General features: G+C 42.0%; 1 protein-coding gene across 7 annotated transcripts in view; it reads left to right on the top strand.

Moving 5' to 3' along the window:
- The window catches only part of nsd1b (nuclear receptor binding SET domain protein 1b), a 35,444-nt gene that overhangs the window by 313 nt on the left and 12,543 nt on the right, over window positions 1-22,588 (top strand). Inside the window, exons 1-14 of one of the 7 annotated variants that reach the window (XM_034889752.1) lie at window positions 56-647; window positions 1,786-2,705; window positions 8,820-8,958; window positions 10,599-10,771; window positions 10,953-12,814; window positions 12,953-15,210; window positions 16,443-16,555; window positions 17,445-17,700; window positions 18,694-18,794; window positions 19,043-19,085; window positions 19,180-19,424; window positions 19,861-19,998; window positions 20,580-20,703; window positions 21,624-21,824. In XM_034889752.1, the coding sequence (XP_034745643.1) occupies window positions 1,803-2,705; window positions 8,820-8,958; window positions 10,599-10,771; window positions 10,953-12,814; window positions 12,953-15,210; window positions 16,443-16,555; window positions 17,445-17,700; window positions 18,694-18,794; window positions 19,043-19,085; window positions 19,180-19,424; window positions 19,861-19,998; window positions 20,580-20,703; window positions 21,624-21,824 (6,556 nt within the window). In that variant the 5' untranslated portion in view covers window positions 56-647; window positions 1,786-1,802. Of the gene's footprint in view, window positions 1-55; window positions 648-953; window positions 1,218-1,785; window positions 2,706-8,819; window positions 8,959-10,598; window positions 10,772-10,952; window positions 15,211-16,442; window positions 16,556-17,444; window positions 17,701-18,693; window positions 18,795-19,042; window positions 19,086-19,179; window positions 19,425-19,860; window positions 19,999-20,579; window positions 20,704-21,623; window positions 21,825-22,588 lie in introns of those variants that run through there. The other 6 variants (XM_034889753.1, XM_034889755.1, XM_034889748.1 and 3 more) reach the window with 6 other exon arrangements.

Genomic DNA, 22,588 nt, shown 5'->3' with positions numbered 1-22,588 from the left:
CCAGCTTGTTGGCACAAGTTTGGCATGTGACATATGTCATTGGGGATGGCAGCCTGGTTTAAGGTGAAGAATTGATGCTTGTAATTAATGGGCGGGGCGGGTTATTAAAGGTGTCGTGTGGTTGCCCCGTGCGCTTCTTTGGCATCTGTCAGTTCAGATTTTTGAGTTGTTGATTTTTTTTTTCTTGGAAGAGAGATTTACGGCCCCTTCTTGCTCCATGCTGTGGACCGGCTGGGGAGGGAGGCAGCGGTGACGACTGGCAGTGCGCACAGCAGAGAGACTTTCAAGGGGCAGGCAGAGTCTGCAGGCAGGAAATAGCCATTCAACAGAGCAGGGATCTATCTATACACGGCGAATTATAAAGTTGTAGTTATCACAGAGCAGAAAGGGGGAGTGTCGTTGGAGGAGCACAATACGCCTGAATCTCTATTCCAGGGGCCGCTGGACCAGGTTTTAGCGCATGTAGAGAGGAGGAGGGAGGAGGGAGGTGGAGGGGGCAGTGAGTGAGTACGTTTCACAGGATCCAGGCCTAGTAGTATTGCCGCTGGGACTCTCCTCATCCGCTTTCAAAAAATTGGAAATTGGCACATTTAAACGCCAAAATTAGCGGGTAGAGGGTCACGTTAGTGGTGGCCGACACCGGAATGGTAAGATTCTCGCGACAGATCCCGTGTCATTTGGTGTTTTCTCCGTGATTTTGTTGTTTGATGCACACATTGCCTGCATCTGTCGGGGGGAGTAGTGTGTGTGTCTGTGTGTCTGCGTGTGTGTGCCAGTGTGTGTTGAACTTGTTTTGTGTTGTGTCGTCTCGTGTTATGTGGCGTTTAGTGTTTCGGTCTCGTGCAAGCATGGAAGCCACTGTAAGCCACGAGCGACACACACACACACACACAAACAAACACATGCAGTTGCACACACCTATGCACACGCGCGTCATGCACGCGCGCGCGCACGAACGGGTCCATTTTATTTCCAGTTTGTGGTTGCATTGCCGGCGTGTTTCACGTCGGCATGATCTCTAACATGACGTGCTGTAATTTATTGCTTTAATTGTGTGTGACTACTGTGTGCACGAGCGTGAGTTTACAGGCTGCTGACCTTATCATTTTCATCAAATCGCGTTCATTTACATGTCAGGCTTTACAGCTGGGGTTGCGGTGTTCTGCGCAGAAGCTCTCCCAAAAAAATGTGACATTAGGTTGATCCGCTCTTCACCAGTGAGTCTGTTTACGTTTTATTTTGACATCATGTGAAGGCAGATTGTGTTGTTATCATGGTTACGGTATCAGAGCAGTGTCACTTAAAAAACATCTAATCACAAGCTGCCTGGGATAACTTCAGACGAGCTGCAGCGATGTTATGACAGATTTACATGCTGTGCAAAAAACATGGATAATGTGTAACATTAAAAAGAAATATGTAAAATTATTACAGATATGTAACTATTAAGTGTAAACTATGAAATTAATTGCCAACTCTTTTAATCGTTTAAAAATTCTCAGATTCTTGCTTCTTAGATGTGAATATGTTCTAGTGTCTTCTCTCCTCTGTAACAGTAAACTGAATATATTTGAGTTGTCATCAGGACATTTGAGGACGTCATCTTGGACAATCACTGATCAACATTTTTCCAAATTTTCTGACATTTTACAGACCGAACAACTAATCAACAGATTGATCAACAGTTAAAATAATCGTTAGTTGCGTTCCTAAAAGTCATGCTAACTTTAATGTTCATGATTTTTCAGTGAGCTCCACTCTGATAATTTTCTGTTCATGTTTTAGGGAGGAACCATGTCAGCATGAGCGGGCCTTACTCGGGCCCTGGTAGAGAGACTCATCAGTCCAGCTGCCCTTTGACCTCCAGCCGAGACTTCTCCGCCCACTCCTGCCCCTCCAGACACCATGACTGCAGGGTCGGGCTAACCATGTCTGCCGCCGCCTCCTCCCTCAAACATGCCTCTGCCTATGGGTTTACACAAAGGGACCACTCCTCCTCCTCTTCTTCTTCTTCTTCCTCCTCCTCCTACAGTCCTCTTAGGAGGCTGCAACATCTCACCACCATGGTGAGCCAGCCTGACCTGGTTCTGCCGGTGAGGGAGCCAGAGAGGAGCTGGGAGTGGGGGGTGAGTAAAAAGGAGAGTGGGAAGGGGATGGAGAGGGAGAGGGACTCCTGGGCTGATTGCACTAGCAGTGATTATTCTGGCACCGGGAACACTAGCAGGGAGGAGAGCTTTGGGGGCTCTACCGCTGGACCAAAACAACCCGTGGTTCAAACTAGAAGTCGAGACGGGCCAGCGGTCAATCGCAGCGATCCTCTGGTCTCTGAGAAAAAGACAGAAGGTTGTTTCTCAGGCCCGCCCAGCCCGGCCTTCTCTCTCGATAGCAACAGCCCCTTCGCTAACGGCTTCCTCCACTTTGAATCCTCTTTGTTTGAGGATGAAGACAACGACGCAGAGCGCAACACGGTGTCACCTCTGGGAGGAGGCTTGCAGGACAAACACAAGAGGGCGGGGAATGATCTTCAATCCACTCCTGGACACTTGAATTTGGACTGCAAAGATGCCACCCTGTCGTCGGCTAAGGTGGTCACCCGGTCCCAGTCTTCGGGTCAGCGCAGGAGATACTGGGACGGCTCCGATGACGAGTGGGAGAGCGACACCGAGCTGTTGCTGTTTGGAGATAGTCCCTCAAGGCATTCAATGGCAAGTTTTATCCTTATTACCCAAAGTAAACAAAAGAATGGCTTTCAGGGTTCCCCCAACTTTTACAAACGCAAACCCTGAGCATGACATAGCCTACTGAACACCTGCAGTGCCTTTCACCTGTTGTAACAGAATATCAGTCATTGTGATTAATGGTTGGGCTCAGGTGAGACACGGCTCCACAACTATAGCTTTGTCATTGATAAATATGGGTGTTTTCCTTTTTTAGAAGGAACTACGAGAAAACCTTCAGCTTCTCCAGAGGTTTTCAGACTGTGGGGAGCTGAATGTGGGCTCATGGTCGGTAATTTAGGTACTTAAAAAATCCTTAGCGCCTGAATGCAGAATCACACTCCTTCACTGAGTCATAACTTAGTCAAATCCGAAAACACATACATGATACACACATGTTTAGAGTCAATGTGACTTACACCTTCTGAGGAAATCAGGATATTGGATTTACATTACAAATAAATGTCATTACGTCTGCTTAGACGTTGTAGGAACAAAAAGACGCTCCTTTGGACTCTACAACTTGCCTGAGAATCATCAATTTTTCGAGTTTTCTTCAGTATCAAAGTAATCCAGTGATAGTTGTCTTTAGTTTAGTGGGTATACTGCAAACAGGAGCTGCTAGTAGCTAATTTGGCATACTTTTAATGGTTTTACTTTGACAAAGTGTCAATAATATAGGCAAAAAAGGGGCTTAAGTTGTAGATGTCTTAGAAGTTAATGATTTTGAGTGACAAAATCCATTAATAACTTATTTGTGTTGCATGCATCTATGTATGTTTTGACAGCAATGAGGCGCTGCATGTCCCATCAACATGGTTTTGTGGATTGCTGGAACACTGTCTTCTTTCTCTTCATATGCAGATATTGACTGTATGTTGAAAACCTTGGGATTTACAGATAAAAAAAAATATTACAAGCAATTCAATCAATCAATCCTTTGCAAAGAGTCAGACTTTGAAAACACCGGCCCGACTTTATTACGGGGATGACATGCAAGTATGGACCATGTTGATCCGTAACTTGTATTCATTGTCACAGGTTCTGCTTTTGTTTCCACTGTTGGCAATAAGTGTGGCAAACGCATGGACACAATTGGCAGATTTTGTTTACATACATGCAGTAGGCGCTGATGGCAAGGTCACAAAACACCTATTTAGTTTTTAAAAATCACAGTTTTTATTGTCCTATAATTTAAAGAATGTTACACCTCCCTGACCAACGCAACTACCTCGAAAATCCTGTGTTACTAAGTAGTTAGGAATGATGCTACCCTGAATCTGTAATTGTGCTCACATCAGACTCTGCTCTGGTCCTATATGTACAGAAAACAACAGGTTGTGGTTTTATTGTTAGATCCTGGAGATTGTCGGCCATGTGAGGTTACCAGGCAACCAGTGGAGACCCCAGTTTTTGTATGGATTATACAAACATAATCTAATGTGTTAATAAGTAAGCTTTAGAAGTGCTGCAAGGTGGATGGTTTTGACTGTGTGAACCGGGCCTGAGATGCCCCCCGCCAGGCCTACGAATTATAATTTTAACACATTTTACGATGTTTTTAAAACCGTTGGGAACTCAGACATTGTCATATTTTCACATCTCCAGTTGGCTTTCAGCACCGACTTAATGTAGGGCCCTGTGGAATTTGTGTTTTTGTCAATTTTGCAATTCTGCAATCACTTAAACTTTTGGGCTCTCCATTAATGCAGCCATCAGTCTGTGAATGGCCGAGGCTGGGCCCTTGTTAAAAGAAAAAAAAAGACACTTACCACCGGGCTAAACTATTTTTCTTGAGGGAACGCTGGTTTCCATTCTTTATGCTAAGCTAAGCTTGTAGCATCCTCAGCTGAATACTGGTCTGACTCTTTATTGACTGATGGTTCAGAAAGCTTTATTGTCCCTTTGAAGCATTCCTTAACACATCTTGAATCTCTTGAACAACGCTGTAAAAAAGACAAACACAACACCTTTACTTTAAATACATTTTGCTGTAGTGTCTCTCAAGTAACCGGCTAATGGCGATATGCTACTGTCACTTAACTACTGCTAACTTGCAAGCTTGTAGTCTCCAACCTCAGCAAAAACATAAAATGGCTCACCCCAAAGTAACCCAAGTCACAAATAGTAATTCTAATTGAAAAATGAATTAATTGTGAAACTAACAGGTGCTAAACAATATCATATATCACTGTATGCCTTCGTTCAACCACTTCTTCCTTCTTGTTTTGTGGGCGCACATTTACTTCCGGATTCAGAATTTTCCAAATAAAAGCATTAGCGTCATAAAATGACTTAACTAGAGAAACAATATTTGGGGTAGTTTGCAAAGCTAAGCTAACCAGCTGCTGGCTGTAATTTCATATTTAGCATATAGACGTTTCTGTCTGGTCATGAAACTCAGGCACGAAGTGAATTAAGTATATCACCTAGAATGTTGAAACCTTTTCTTAAGAAATGGATCCGTTCTGGTGTTCCCCAGGGATCAATTTTAAGACAACTGTTATTTTCTGTGTATAGGCTGGAGCTGGTCACATATTTCAGTACCACCATATTAGTTAGCTGGCTGTACTTATCCTTAAAAGGAACATTGATTATGATAGGATTTCTATGTGGCTTTTTCTTAAGTTCTTATGCAGGTTGATTTTTAACAATTTATTCTGGATTTGTGACATACCATGGTTAAAAATATAAAGATGAAAAACTTTATTGAGCTCCAGAAGGAAATAATGCATAAAGACCAGCCAGTTTGCTGCCAGTTCAAGCCGTCACGTTCCGTTTAGTACAAAACTAGCTCCATACAAGCACTGATATTAACGTTAATAGCTAAGCAGCCAACTATTTACTACAAATATTCAGTGTTAAAGATTAATTTGTGCGTGTACTAAACGCCTCTCTGGCATAGCTGTTTCCCCTGCTTCCTGTTTTGATACCAAACTAAGTTAATCATCTCCTGGCCGTAACTTTAGAAAGGGATTAATATTGACTTTCTAATTGCACTCTCGGCAAAAAACTGAATATGCATTTTTTCTGAAATGTCTTACTATTCCTTTAAAATGCTCCAGCCAAGGTTACATCATAGCAGCAGCCAGTATCGGCCCTCTGGCCATTCCTGCTTCATGCCGGTCATTACTCCGGCCTGCTCATGTACCCCGCTAGTCCTCCCAACCGGCTGCTGTGAGCTGTTACTACCATCAACACAAAGGATAAAGGCGCCACTATGGCAACCAGGTTGTGACATTCTTCTACTGTGATTTGTGTTATGGTTTGAAACCTGTTGTGGAACAAGAGAGGAATAAAATTAGACCTCAGAAAAAGCTTGTAGAGAACATCTTTGGTCCGAAGCTAAAATCTTTGATCCATTATACAGTGTTATTTGTATAAAATAATTAAAAAAAAAAAAAACTTTTTATAAAATTGTTTTCAGATTTGTCAATCTACACTTCCCAACAGAACAAAGACCCAGAATCTTAATGGTATAGCAGACCAAGAGAGGAAAACAAAGCATACAACACACATTTACCCACACATCAAACAAACAAGCTGCACCTCAGTATCTTCATATTTGATTCACTTAAGCAAATTATGTTAAATATAAATAAACATGAACATTAAAATTATATAATTCTTTGAATCCTGTTAATCTCTATTGAGTACCCACACCTTCATGTTTTTTCTTTGCCTGTTCTTCGTCTACCTTTTATATATTTTTCTGTACTGTTCAGTCCAGTGAAAAGATAAAGATGAATAGCAAGCGGAGATTGAAGCATGAATGGTAGTTTTTTACCTTACCTTGGGCCACGCATATGGAGAAGAGAATTTAAACACAAAGGTTAAAGCTAAAGAGCTTTCATGTCACAGCCTTTATCTTTGATATTTTAATGCTGTATTCAGACTTCCCAATTGGTCTGTCTGTAATGATGTACACTGTCAAATTAGACAATGTACTGTATAGACTCATAAGTTCTTCTTGTGACTCGGTCAAGAGATGACAGACTGCACGCTGGTCTCTGACCGATCAAAGCTTTCCATCATTTACGACACACGTATTTTCATATTAAAGGAGGTGCTAGAAAGTGACTTATTGGAACAAGAATGTCAACAAACAATATCAGATGAAGTAATAGACTCATTCGCATGTGTGACGTCATAGTGCATCATTTGCATAAATATTTCTGGTTGTGTCAGCTGACAGCCGGCTGCTCACGTTACAACAGGAGAGGGAGAGAGACTCTGTCCTGTTGTCGAAGAGACGTTAACTGTGATTACTGTGAGCAGCATGCACTGGAAATAATTACAATATTTTATATCTGGCTTTGTCTGATGTTGATTCATTTGTCACAAATTGCTTTAAAAAAAAAAAAAAGTAGCTAAGAGCGTCGGAAAAGTCGCCAAATCTTCCAAAAGAAGTTGGTAAAGAGGCATTCCAGATGGTTGTGGTGCACTATAACACTCTACACGGGATGAAACGTCTGCAGGATTGGGATATATAATAGGGCTGATATTTTGGAGACTGAACCTAGCATACGGTACCTTACAGTTGGTTCACACTTCCTGCCATAACAGTTAAGGTAAAAACCCAGAGACACCTCAAGCAAGGTCAGAAAAATCTCCCAGGTCAACAAATCCCCTGCAGTCTCCTATTTTGGTCTCAGAGCTTTAAAAATAGACATGATCTTCTTATTAGTTAGTGATTTTCACTATTGAAGTAGTTACTTCTTTGGTTGATTTTTATGAATGTAATACGGAGCAGCTTCCAGATATGAATGTGTAACTGTGTGAATGGGATCAGGGCGTTACTGCAAGTCCCTCAGTCATTTCCCTGAATAAATAAAGGTAAAAAGCATATATATATTTTGGATTTTTTTAATACACCGTCTTGCAGGATCAGTAGGGGTCCGTTTCAGGAAGGAGGTTTAACAAACTCTGAGTTTAACCCGGAACTCTGAGTTGATTTACCCTGAGATGGGAAACTGAGTTTTAGTTTCCAGAGCAGCTGATTCGAGTTGGTTCAATCAACTCAGAGTAGGTTTAGTGCGTGCGCCACCACTATAAAAAGGCAGCGTGAATAGAGCCATGATACTACAATTCACCATGGCAACAACCACAAACAAACTGGTCGGTGGAAATACTCACTATACCGAAAGCTTGACCATGTACTTAATTTAAAAAAAGCATGACAGCGGCTGCAGTACAATAGCGAGAATTGGTGTGGGAGAAAATTGCTACTCGAGTCAATGCGTAAGCTCTAATATAGTGTATTAATGTCATATTTAATCACAGGTTACCTATAAGATCACTTGTGAAAACTGGAATGATAGTACGCTACACTTATCATTTAATATAGGAGCAATCCTGCGTAAACGTAAGTTCTACCAATCCCATATTTAGGTTGATTAATTAACAGAAATATGATTTACAATTGTTAGTTTATTTTGAATGTTTCTAGCTGGCTTGTGTCTAGGGAACTCTACACAAACATTTAAAACATGTTTCATAGAAAGTCACGCTCTTCCGCCACAGTGGCAGTACTAATATGCTCCGCGTCAACAATGTTGGAAAGAAAACTCCCGTTAGCAAAAAAAGTAATGCAACACCAAGAATGTGCTGTGATGTAAGAGCATGTCCACGATGGGTGACATTAGTGATATGAGGACAGATAAGGTCATGTAGGCTACATAACTGGTAGACTGGGAAGAAAAACAGTACCACTCAAATAGGAAGTTATCTGGAAATTGAAATACATCTATAGTTTGGGCCTCAATATCATCTCCCGACGTAAATTTAACTTCATCGACTGGGTCGTTGACAAAAGGAAATGTACTGTTCTGCACAAAAACGGTTTAAAGTCTACCTAACAGTGACTGAATGAATGAAAGACCGCTGTTTCTGAGCGAGGAGACTGAGAGAAACTGGAGGTTTATTGAAGATAGCCTACATTATAGGTTATGCAACATATCTATGTTTATGTCTTTCAAAGTAAATGCACATCAGTGGGTCACGGTGTTTAAATGACGAGCGTCCGACACACATGCACAAAAATCCTGACTCCTTTTCATTTGTCTGATTTTTCTTTCTTCATTGTCATGTTGTCAACAGCAGAGCAGCCTCAAGAAAAAGTCTTTGCCGCCTGTAAAGTTTTTAGAGGGTGAAGTTATTTGGGCAAAGTTCAACCGAAGACCATGGTGGCCCTGTGAGGTGACCGTTGACCCTGCACAGGGAATCTATCACAGAGTAAAAGGTGGGCCTGAGACATTGTTGACTTCATGTGATTTCCTACATTGTGCATGGGTTGTTTTCAATTGTGTGATATGCTCTATGGAGTGTTTGGTTGCCAGTTGATTGACAACCACAGCTTGAACAGGGATTAGCAATATCTGCACATTATCTTAAGGTTAACTAAATCGGACACAGTCGTAGTGAGTTAAGTTTACTTCAAAACGTTGTGTGTCCACCAAAGAGTTTTCCCTTGGCCAGCGACCAATTACAGGGAATGAGAGGCAAAAATACCAGAAAGATCAACCGTCACATCCAACTTTGGAGTGCTGAACAACAATGCAGAAGAAATGAACACTGCTGGCCACGTAGACCGGTGGGTCCTTCCTCTCTCCCTAAGTTATTCAGCCTTCCCTTTATCCAAAGCAAGGGCCAGAGCAAGTACTCTGGTTGTGTCTAGTTGCTTTGATACTAAATATCCGCCAAAGTATAAATGTTGGCAAAAGGTAAAGTGTTTCAACAACAAAAAAATGCTGCGCCTCTCAAGCACTCCCAGCCGGCCATTTTCAGAAGACCGCCTGCTGTTTACAGCTGGGGGAAAACACTTTAGTAGACACACAGCCTCACTTGCAAAGCCTTAAGCCTGTTGTATGCTTCTGACAGCATACCGCCGCAGACCCCTCTGCGTCATACCGTGAACCTCTAAAAAAATTAAACTACAAGTCGCGGCGACGCACGTCTCTCGGCCGACTAACCGTCCTCCTAATACATACATGAGGCTAACTGCTGACTGCTACAACTATGACAGATCGTGCTGTATGCGGATCTGTGACGGCAGCACAGATTGTGTACTGGTGTGTTAGCTAAGACAACGGTTAGCCTCCACCGGGAAGCTGACGCTAGTTTAGCTAACAGCTATTTCGGCTAACTATTTGGCTAGCTGACAGCTTGATTCAGTCTAAAATAACGTTACTCAAACTAAACACTAGGGAAAGCAGCTACAGCTAAATTAAGACTTTACAGTAATAATAAAGACAAGTATTGAGTGAATGAATTTAAATATATTTAAAAAGCAGCCTCTGGAGACTCGACCAGCTGAGTCGCAGCAACACAGTTAGCTGTTTTTTAATAGAACTGAAACGAGCCGGTTCAGACCTCTTGAACCTTTCTCTGCGACGTTTGAAAACGGTTTTGTCTCTTTGCGAATCTTTGGTCTGAACTGGGATTTAGAATAAAATTCTCACATTTTCTCACATTTTCATCTAAAACCACATTATACTTTCAACCAATGGATATCGTGAAAGCGGTTATTTCAAGCAGTGACATGTACACTGACTGCATTATGCTTTCATGCTATAAATACTTGGACTTTTTTCAGTCTAGTCACAAACACCAAGGTCTGCCACCAACTGCTGGTATTGTGGGATTAAGTCTTTTTCACTGTCTAGTGTCTCATGTAGATATCTACGTTTTGTGTAACAATATGTCATGCTCAAAATTCTGACTATAGTATGCACATTTTATTGTGGTTATGTAAAGAGTTTAGTGTTCTAGCATGTTTAAGCTCCCTTTGCTTAGTTAATGCACTTGTGTACTTCCTGTGCACAATGATGTAGTTTAATATGCGTCTCATGAGATTGAGGCTGATGTTTGTTATTGTCTTAGAACCCAGTGACCGGCCCTGTCGGCTCTACCATGTCAGGACCTTTGGAGAGCCTGTTGAGCTAACCTGGGTGGAGGATAAAGCAACTCACAGTTTCCACGGAGGCTTTGAATTTGAACAGCTCACCCTACTGCGCCGGAAGGGGAAGCAAAGGGAGCAGAACTACAAATACACTGTAATTACTATTTTAAGAAAGATGAGTCTCCACTTGCATGCATTAAAAAGAAAGTTGGTCTAAAGCCTCATCATTGGTTGGTGATCATCTTGTTAGACAATTAAAGAAAGTTCTCATTTTTTCTGTAAGCCGGTAAGTTATGTGTGCAACAATTGAGCAGTGTGCCTTTATCTGTCTGCAGATTGCAAAGCGTTTTCAGGACTCTTGGAAATTGGGTGTGGCGGAAGCTGAATTTGTTCTTCAAGAGCGCTCCAAAATGGCTTCTTCCATTACTTCGTTGATAGATGATGCCTTCCACGACACTCCCACGCGAGAAAGAGAGAACAAGGCACGTCCCATCTTTCCTCTCTCTTCTTCAACCACCCTTCCTGAGTCTTTGCCCTTGACCAATGGATCCATTTCACCCCCAATTACAACTCCAGCAAACCCAAGCACTTTAGGGAAATATTCTGGCAAAAAGAAACTAAGTAAATCAAGGGACATAGGTACTAAACACTCTAAAAACACATTGCGTAATATCCCTGACCAATCAGATAGAGACAATGGAGAGTGCCCATATTCTGACCTTGACTCAATCCCTAAGATTTTGTGTCCTAATGCACTTGAACGTCAGTCCAAGCTAGTTCCATCTCAGCCATCTGTTACAGTTGTCAAAGAGGTAAAGAAGCAGCCAGAGATTCAGAGTGGTCTTTGGTTCAGTAAATCAGGCAAAGACAGACGACCTAAAACAACCAGCCCAATGCCAGACCGCACTCTCTTTAGTAAGGTCCCCTGCAAGAAAAAGAACTCATCTGTTGTAAGTAAAAAGTCACTGATTCCTAGTGCCTCCTCTTCCAGTGGTGCATCCAGTTACCAGTCAGGATTGTCAGACAAGCATGAGACTCTGGCACCTGCTGAAACACATATTTTACCTGAACAGTCCGGGCATTTGAAATGTAAAAACAGAACGGCTGCTAAAATGCCTTTTGGTAGAGCTGGCAGTCCCACTGACCTGTCAGAATTGCCAGATAAGCATAAGACTCCGGTACCTGCTGAAACACAGCAACAGTCAGGACATTTGAAGTGTAAAAACACCCTTGTTGGTAATAGGCCTTTTGGTGCAACTGGCAGTTCCGCTGACCAGTTAAAATTGTCAGACAAGCATAAGACTCTGGTCCCTGCTGAAACAAATCTTCCACTTAAACAATCAAGACATTTGAAGCGTAAAAACACCCCGGGTGCTAAAAGGCCTTTTGTTAAGAGTGGCAGCCCCACTGACCATCCAGGATTATCAGAGAAGCATAAGACTCTGGTCCCTGCTGAAACAAATCTTTCACCTAAACTGTCAGGACATTTGAAGTATAAAAACACTGCTGTTGATAAAAGGCTTTTTGGTACAACTGGCCAGTCAGGATTGTCAGACAAGGATAAGACTTTGGCACCTGCTGAAACAAATCTTCCACCTGAACAATCAAGACATTTCAAGCATAAAAACAGCCCGGTTTCTAAAAGGCTTTTTGGTACAACTGACAGTTGCACGGACCAGTCAGGATTGTCAAACAAGCATAAGACTCTGGTAACCGCTGAAACAAATGTTCCACCTAAACAGTCAGGACATCTGAAACATAGAAACCCCCTAGATGATAAAAGGCCTTTTGGTACAACTGACAGTCGCACTGACCAGCCAGGATTGTCAGACAAGGATAAGACTCTGGTAACTGCTGAAACAAATTTTCCACCTAAACAGTCAGGACATCTGGAGCATAGAAACCCCCCATTTGCTAAAAGGTCTTTTAGTAAAACTGGCAGTCCCACTGCCCACTCAGGATTGCCTGATAAGCATAAGACTCTGGTACCTGCTGAAGCAAATCTTCCACCTGAACAGTCAGGACATCTGAAGCGTAAAAACACCCCGGTTGCTAATAGGCCTTTTGGTACAACTGGCAGTCAGACTGACCAGTTACAATTTTTGGACAAGCATAAGACTCTAGTACCTGCTGCAACAAGGATTACACTTAACCAATCAAGACATTTGAAGCGTAAAAACACCCCGGGTGCTAAAAGGCCTTTTGGGACATCTAACTGTCACACTGACCAGTCAGGATTGTCAGCTCAGCAAAAGACGCTGGTATCTACTGAAACAAGTATTCCACCTGAACGGTCAGGACATTTGAAGCGTAAAAACACCCTGGGTGCTAAAAGGCCTTTTGGTACAACTGACAGCTGCACTGACCAGTCAGGATTGCCTGACAAACAGGAGTCGCTGGTGTCTGTTGAGACTGGTCTGCTCTTTGACAAGTGTACATTTTCAAAGAGCAGAAAGACGGTCAGTAACACAGTCGACACTGTGTCTGAATCATCGGGCCAATTAAGTAGCTCAGATGTTAAAAAGGCCTTGGACTCCAGTCCATTTAGTTTCAATGACTTATCCAGGTTAAGTTTAAAGAGAGACAGTCAAACTCAAAATTCAGACAATAAAAAAGTCCATGTAATTGACAGGATTTCTGACCAAGCAGAAGAAAAAGAAAGCAACAAGACTCCTGCGTCCACTTTGAATGTTGACACTACTGACCCATTAGCTAGGCTAGAAAAACACACAATTATTGTCTCTAAGTGTAGGCTGCCCTATGTCAAATTAATACGCAAGGACATCAAAGGTAAGAAATTCCTAAATTCCAGTGTAACCATTAGTCCCAATGACCAAATGACTACACAGAATGAAAAAACCCCAGATACTAATATAAGTAAAAAGTCCTCTAAACAATCCGATTGCCTGGGTGGCAAGGCAAGTGTCTCCATAGATCAGGCAGGAAGTTCAGAATCCATAAAGGTCTCAGTTAAAAAGTTAAAAGCAAGTGGTGGGACTGGTATTCTTCGTCTCTCGTCAGAATCATCTCAAGGTAAAACTATCATTGCCTCAGATGTGGCAAGTGTGTCTGAGTTAGGTAGCCCAGAAACGGAAAGGGTACCAGGTTTAATGGGAACCCCAAGCAATGTAACTTGCCAATCTTCTAACCCATCAGAACAGTCAAAAGTTAAGAAGACCCCTGCATCTAATGTAGCAAGCATGTTGTCTGACCAGTTAGGCAGCTCAGAGAAAAACAAATCATCTGCCAATAGTACAGCTTTTAATACATTTCCTCTACCTTCTCACCGGCATGGGGATTTAGTATGTAGGGAAGCTTGTGTGCCCGAAGGCCTGTCTTCTGCAAATTCCAAGAAAGTTGTCCACAAACCAAAACAAGTACCAGATGAAGTCAAAAAAGTCCATAAACCTCCTGCCCACCTTCCAGCCAGCAGTCGGCTGATGACCAGAGCCCTGAAGGCCATGCAGGAGGCGGAAGAGAAAAAAGCCAGAAAGGAGTCTGAGCAGAAGGAACTCTTGAATCCATACAGAACAGTTGAGGACCTTGCATGCAACTCTGCACGCAATTACAAACTGGACCTTTGCACTAAAGTAGAATCTGTTAAATGCTATTATAATAACAGTGGTAAGTGTGATCAGGACACTATTTCTAGCTGTAGCAGCACCCCTTTGACATTTACTGATTCAGTTGACTTTGACGTTGATGTCAAGAGCGAAGATGAAGACCTCTCAATATCTTCAACTCCACCAATGGACTTCATACCCCTTACTTCTAAAGTAAAGGCAAAGAAGGAAGATCATTCTTCTGACGTACACTCCTCGTCCTCACCTTCATCACCATTTTCTTTTATGAATGCCTTTAAAAACGTGGAGGAGGTATCCTTCCAGTCCTTAACAAATGACTGCGATGGTAAACCCATCTCTTTCAAACCAGACACAAACTACAAGTTCAGCACTTTTCTCATGATGCTGAAGGACTTACATGACACTAGAGAGCGAGAGGGGACCCCCTTAGAACTGGAAATTGGGCCACCAAGTGCACATGTTAAGGAGGAACCCTTAGTGATGCCTGGGGATGCTACACCTTCAGTCCAAGATCCACAAATTGAACACCTTAATACAAATTTAAATTCCATTCCAGACAAAAGTGAAATCAAACACAATGAGGAGAGTAAGACGTCCAAGAGAATCTCTAACAGAAGGCGCAGCACCACTGGGGTAAAAAAGAAAGCCCACCGCCAAGTGCCTTGTCGACCTGCCAGGTCTGGACCTGGTTTCCCAGGACTGGAGTCCTTGCCAGCAATGGACTTTACATCAGGAGTGGATTGTTCATCAAGAGTCCAATCTCTGTTAGGCATACAGACCAGCAGCTGGAAGACGCAAGCTGGAGGTGGTGAAGGAGTGGCTGGGGAGGAGAACAAGGAGGAAAGGTGGAGCACAGTAAATGAGAATCTACAGAACATGGTGCCTTTGGAGCAGAGAGGATGCAACACTACACTGTGTCTGGAACAACCAAATGGCCTTGTTGCAGAGTGCACTGAGACTAACACAAGCTTGATACACAACGATGGAGAAGACGACAAAGCTCCAAAAGGTAAGGACAGTCTAGTTTAAATGTAGAACCTGTTATGTAAATACAATCTGACCCACATCCTTGGTGCTTTCTGATGCTCTTCAAACAACTAGAAGTTGTAGTTATTGTGGTTTGGCCAACTGATTTGGCAAGCAATTAGTTTAAACTACGCACTCCTCAGAGTCATAACTCAGTCAAGTCTTTACACAGAAATTATGCACATATCTTTAGATTTAGTGAGACGTCCACTTTCCGAGCATGATATTATCTCAGATGTCTATTGGACAATTAGCGTCCATCAATCCACTTAGAAATCATAGAAAAAAAGATGCACCTTATAACTTTACAACTTGCCTGAGAATTATAGAAATCAACAGTTAATCGGTTAACCATCAAAATTATTTTTGACTGGTCACGTATATCAATCAAGTCTTGCAGTCTAAAAAGTGAACTCAGATATTTTAAGTGTCTTTCAGGAGGAATACACAAATAAAAAACTTAAAAATAAGAAAACGGTAAAAAGAATTCAGGGAATTATGAGCAAATTAAAGGTCGGGAATTAAACCCGACAACCTTTTAATACATGGGCCGTTATAACTGACGTTATAAAGGACTTGTGAGATATTTGAAACAATCTTGCCTAGTTGCGCAATTGTGACAGTGCTACAGATGGGGAGACACACCGTAGTTTACCTCACACACAAGTCAGTGCAGGAGACACTGTACACGGTGAGCTACGGGAAAGGGTACCAGGTTTAAAAGTAAACCCAAGCAATGTGACTCGCCCATCCTCTAACCAATCAGAACAGTCTAAAGTTAAGAAGACCCCTGCACCTAATGAAGCAAGCATGTCTCAGCTCAGAGAAAAACAACTCATCTGTCACTAGTACAGCTTTTAATACAACTCCTCTTTTGGTATTTTGTTAAAGCACCAGTTGTCAACCCTAGAATATCGTCGCAATATCGAAATTGAGGTATTTGGTGAAGAATATTGTTATATCTCTTTTTCTCTCTATCGCCCAGCCCTAATCCACTGCAACAGGTCTTTGTATCAGTATCTAGTTCCAGCCAACTCACCAATAAAACTAACCAAGGAGTTTAACAAATACAAATCTTTTTGCTTGCGTTAAGTAGTCATGGTATTGGTGTGAAAAGATAGGATACATCAAGTATTCTAGTTTATCTCCATGTTACACACGATAAACAACAGGGATTAAACAAAGATAGTGTCCTTTCTTAAATATCTTTTTCAGCACATAAGCGAATAAGAAAACCAAGCAAGAGGCTGATTGAATGGACTGAAGAGTATGATCAGATTTTCTCCACCAGGAAGAAAACCAAAAAGCCTCTCCAGTTGATCGGAAAGGTAAAACACATTCAAACTAAGATCTCGCTTGTAACTATAATTACTAGGGGTGTAACGGTATACAACAGTCACGGTTTGGTATGGACCCCGGTTTTGAAGTCACGGTTTGGTTCATTTTATGGTATAGGCGACAGAAATTGTAGTTCTTGGCCTCTCCAACTTCCACTCCACCATGCCCTCTGCCAGATTTGTGCTTGTTTGGGCCGAGTTTGCAGAACAGTGCTTACCATGTTCCACTCAGGAGTGATGTGATGGTCAGTCACTGTCAAGTAGCTTCAATGCTAGAAAAATACCAATGGCATTTGTTAGTGCTTTGGCCGATCTGAATTACCAGCAAAAGTTAGTTAAAATGAGGGAAGCTGTGTTTGCACTACGCACATTTCTTTTAATGTAGCAGAAATATTCACGTTTGTGTGTTGCTGTTTTAACTGAGTTGACAAGGTTGACGCGTTGCTAGAAACATTCACGCTCACTTATGAGCAATGTCGGCACACTCGTCTTCTCCACTTGTTTTTATCCATTGTTGTATTTGGAGTTTTCCCAAACAAGAGACCATAACGATAACTGAGGGTGTTCAAGCTCTGGCTTCTCTACATTGACTAAAGCTAACGAGAGGCTTGGCTGGTATAAGCACTCAAAGTGCAGGGCGGAGACTAAATTAACTTTTAATAAACAAGACTTATCATTTTAGTTAAAGATTGCATTCTGTGTACCGTTCCGTAAATCCTGTACTGTTGCGATAGACCTGTACCGAAATGGTCCGGTACGAGTACATGTACCGTTATACTCCTAATAATAACATGTTGTTATCCAAGATCACTTGTTTTTCAGCCACACATGAAGCTTGTATCACTGATTGACAATGAAATCACGTAATTTGTTTTCTCAGGCCACTCAGCCCACTTTGTCCATGTCCGAACCCCCGGGATCGGACAGCAGCACACACGACCCCCCATCCTTGAGCTTGCTTCCTGAAATACAGACCCCGCCTCCTGAGGAAATTGCTGCAACAACGCCCTCTGAACTGCAAATTCCCAACATTGAGAACAAAACCCCCCAAGATGCACCGGTGCTTTCCATCGACACACTAACGCCTCCTCCTGAAGCGGACCCCTCACCGTCAGAAAGCCTCGTCAAAGGCAACGGTGAGGAAGCGTTTGTGTTTCTTTCTTTGCTATTTTACGCATTCAAAATTACAACAACTGTCTGGGAAGCCAGACAGACTACATGGCCAAGCAAATGTGGACACCTGATATCTAATCTGCTGCTATAACAGCCTGCACTCTTTTCTGGGAGGGCTTTCAACAAGATTATCTATGCTGGCTCTGGGGATTTTTGCCCATTCAGCCACAAGAGCATTAATTAGGCCGGTCACTGATGTTAGGCGATAAGTCCTGGTCCAGAAATGTGTTGGATGAGGTCTGTGCAGGCCGGACCAAATCCTCCACACCAAACTGGAAAAACTTTCCTTTATTGTCCTCACTTTATGCATGCATTGCCATGTCGAAATGGCAGGAAATAAATTCATATGCTGATTTTTTTATTTATTATAGTGAAAATATTGAGAAATGGCGTCACAATTACCCAGAGCAAAAACAATTAAACAAAAACGTCAATTTAATTTGATTTATACTCTTTACTGATCCCCTATGGGGAAATTACAATTTACACACTACACACAGGCCTGAAATACACACACATGTTCATGTCCTATACATGCTTTAATGGAGAGATGTCAGAGTGAGTGGGCTGCCAGTGCCCTGAGCGGCGGAGGGGGGGGGTTTTGATGCCTTGCTCAAGAGCACCTTGGTAGTGCCCAGGTGGTGAACTGGCATCTCTCCAGCTACCAATCCACACTCCGGCGACCCTCCGGTTCTCATCCCAACTCAACTCCCTACGGACTGAGCTACTGCCTCCCTGTTTACCTTTTTTGGGACTTTTCTGTAATCTTCACTGTTGTTGTGATCATATTGGATTATTCCACCTCTTGTTTTTGAAGGAAGCCTTCAGAAGGGATTCACCCTGATAATAACTCACAGCAGTCTATCTCTCCAGAAGCACAAGCCTAAACGCCTGGGAACCTCTGGTTAAATATTCACCAATGCATTAGGTCTTTTAACGTGACATTAAATCCACAGGAAACGTTCCCGTGCTGGAGAAGAAGCGAAAGAGGAAACCCACTCAGAAGATCCTGGAGTACTGTCTGGAGGCCGAGGCATCAACAGGCCCCAAGAAGAAGGTACATATATTTGTGGTGTGTACATTTCATGTGTGATACATCTGAAATACTTGTATTTTACTTGAGTATTCACATCAAGTATTTTACCATAACATCCTATTTTTCTACTCTGCTACATCTCAGAAAGAATTATTGTAATTTTTACAAAATTTAAAATGTTATTCCCCATGATATCATGATTTAGAAAGTTTCAGAAGGATGCTTTTCTGCCTACACTTTGACATTTGATAATATTTTTCTCGTCACAGGTCAAAACACTGAAGACCAATCCAAATCCTGCTCCTCAATCAGGTTGGGGAATCGTCTTTCAACATTTAATATGTAAACCAATTATATAATATCATGAATGTATTTGTGATGACCTACCGATCTTTCTTACACCCAGATTCTGGAGCGCCATCTTTAAAGTCAAAGAGTAAGCAGCTTCCTGCTTCCAGCTCTGGGCCAACACCCACAGAGGCTTCCACGTGTACCGCCACAGATCGGCCTCCCAGCTCTCCTGCACCCTCCGCTCCGGCACCGGCACCGGCACCGGCACCGGCACCGCCCCCACCCGCCCAGGTGGAGACACCGTCAGCAGACGTTGATGCTCTTCAAACGGAGGACAAAAAGGACACAGCAGAGTCAGAGGTCGGACATTTTCTTCTCTTCAACACACTGTATGAAAGAACTGTTACAATGATTTAATGATTGATTTACTGTAGTTGTTTTGTCTTTTACCGTGCTGAATTTTATATTTTAGGACTAGGGCTGCAACTAAGGATCAATCAGCCGATTATGTTCTCGATTAATCAATTAGTGGTTTGGTCTATAAAAAGAAGATGTGGATCAGTGTTTCCCAGAGCCCAAGACGACGTCCTCAAATGTCTTGTTTTGTCCACAACCCAAAGATATTCAGTTTACTGTCACAGGGGAGAGAAGAAACTAGAAGATATTCACACTTAAGGAGCTAGAATTTAGCTCCAACCGATTAGTTGATTATCAAATTAGTCGGCGATTAATTTAATAGTTGACGACTAATCTGTTAATCTATGCAGCTCTAAAATTTGTCCTTTGGCTCTTTTAGGGTGAACCATCCAGCTTGGATCCCAGCTTCTCCTCCATGAAGGACGACTTATCCCTGAGTGACGATCCACTTCTACCGTCGAGGAAGATCATAGGGGAGCGAGGAGGTCCTGCCTCCATGAAGGAGAACATATGTCAGGTGAGCTTTCCCGCCAAGGCCCAATTTACTGGTGAAACAGGTCTCAAGAGCTACAGTCTCTTCTCTTTCTCCTGGGCTATATTTTCCAGATGCAGTTAGAAATGTGATGCAGTTTATCTTGATTGGGTTTAAGTTGTAAGTTTTGTAGTAAAGATGGAACATGAGTCCGGTGACCCTACGTACATGTAGGCTCGTCAGACTTTGTCCCTTCCCTTCTGCTCTCTGTGTGATGCCTTTCTCAAAATCCCTTCAGTAGGATTAGAATAAAAAGACAAATAGAGCAGAAACTCTCGGCTGAACCCCAACATCCAGCAGCCTGTAGGGCTCGTGGGTCGGGAGAGGAGAGCTCCATGGTTAAGACCCGATTAAAGAAAAAATAGTACCTGGCATATAAATCATAAACCTTTGTAAAGCCTTTGTCATAAGATCTCTGCTGATACTCTTTGAATTTCTTCATTGTATCATTGCGACTGTTAATTATTGTACTTCCCTTTTGGAACATAAAAAGTAATCGATAGTAAAACTTGAATCGCTCATGTGGTGTCAGGTCTTTTACGGTAGGTGGTGTTTTTCTGTCTCAGGTGTGTGAAAAGACGGGGGAGCTGCTGCTCTGTGAGGGTCAGTGCTGCGGAGCCTTCCACCTGCCCTGCATCTCTCTGGCCCAAGCCCCCAAAGGGAAGTTCGTCTGTCCGGAGTGCAAATCAGGTAAAAAACAATGAAAGTAATAACTGAATTAAATAAATAGGTACCGAGCGTCTATGGGACCAAAAGTCTGTGTTACTCACTGTAAAAGCAAAAAAATAAATCTCTTTATTTATGACCTCCCAGCATTCATCTGATTGTAAACCAAACCCCAAAACCCTTACGGAGCTTCTCAATTGTAAAAAAGAATAGTACTTTAACTGAAACGTCACATACATATATTTGGTATATATATAGATATATATATATATATATGTGTGTGTGTGTGTGTGTGTGTGTGTGTCTGTGTGTGTGTGTGTCTTTTGTTTAACAATTTTCCACCTTTTAAATTGTTGTATTGACAAAAAAAACTATAAATGTCTTCATTTCTGCTCACGCAATGTGGTTGAAAATTGTAAAAATATTTAAGGAATTGTTTAAAAAAACACATTCAATTTTATATTTCTCTAATGAACAAAAGCCACATTTATATCATAACACAGCAACCAGGAAAAAGTTGTATTCAGACTCTCAGACTTGTTCCTGGTCCGCATTATAATTGATTTATTTATTTAAAACAATACAATAATATAGTGACAATGACAAATATGAGTGTGACAAATATAGCAACAACCTGTAGCATACTTTGCATACACTATGACATGTTTACTTTCTGTACCTGTGTAATAAATCCAAAAGTGTGCACATTTTTATTCTTACTTAATTTTTACATGTATTTCTGTTAGATTGTATTATATTTTTAATTGTATTATTATCCTTTGTATTGTTTTATTAATGGAGATGTAGCCGTTGAAAGTGTAGGGAGGATTTCTGTTGAATTGGACCTCTTGATATCAATAATTTTTAAAAAGTGACGTTAACATGGACCGTTAGACGTACAAAAGGTGATGATTCGTAAATAAAATAATAATAATTCTCCCCAGGCATCCACACCTGCTTTGTATGTAAAAAGCGCAGTGAGGACGTGCGGCGCTGTATGATTCCCGTGTGCGGGAAGTTTTATCACGGCGAGTGTATCGCCAACTTTGCCCCGACTGCGCCCGTGAACCGAGGCTTCCGCTGCTCCATCCACGTCTGTCTCACCTGCTTCATCGCCAACCCCAACAGCCCGTCCATCTCCAAAGGTAAACCAGAGTCTCGGGTGATTTACCGTAATATCTCCAAAGGTAAGCCAGAGTCTCGGATGATTTACCGTAATATCTCCAAAGGTAAGCCAGAGGACTCTTGGATTATTTACCGTAATATCTCCAAAGGTAAACCAGAGTCTCGGGTGATTTACCGTAATATCTCCAAAGGTAAGCCAGAGGACTCTTGGATTATTTACCGTAATATCTACAAAGGTAAACCAGAGTCTCGGGTGATTTACCGTAATATCTCCAAAGGTAAACCAGAGTCTCAGGTGATTTACCGTAATATCTCCAAAGGTAAGCCAGAGTCTCGGATGATTTACCGTAATATCTCCAAAGGTAAGCCAGAGGACTCTTGGATTATTTACCGTAATATCTCCAAAGGTAAACCAGAGTCTCAGGTGATTTACCGTAATATCTCCAAAGGTAAACCAGAGTCTCTGGTGATTTACCGTAATATCTCCAAAGGTAAGCCAGAGTCTCCGATGATTTACCGTAATATCCCCAAAGGTAAACCAGAGTCTCGGGTGATTTACCGTAATATCTCCAAAGGTAAGCCAGAGTCTCGGATGATTAACCGTAATATCTCCAAAGGTAAACCAGAGTCTCAGGTGATTTACCGTAATATCTCCAAAGGTAAGCCAGAGTCTCCGATGATTTACCGTAATATCTCCAAAGGTAAGCCAGAGTCTCGGGTGATTTACCGTAATATCTCCAAAGGTAAACCAGAGTCTCAGGTGATTTACCGTAATATCTCCAAA

Source organism: Etheostoma cragini, chromosome 13 (genome assembly GCF_013103735.1).
Source record: "Etheostoma cragini isolate CJK2018 chromosome 13, CSU_Ecrag_1.0, whole genome shotgun sequence".
In the NCBI taxonomy this organism is placed as follows: domain Eukaryota; kingdom Metazoa; phylum Chordata; class Actinopteri; order Perciformes; family Percidae; genus Etheostoma; species Etheostoma cragini.
This window is presented reverse-complemented; position numbering and strand designations above follow the sequence as displayed.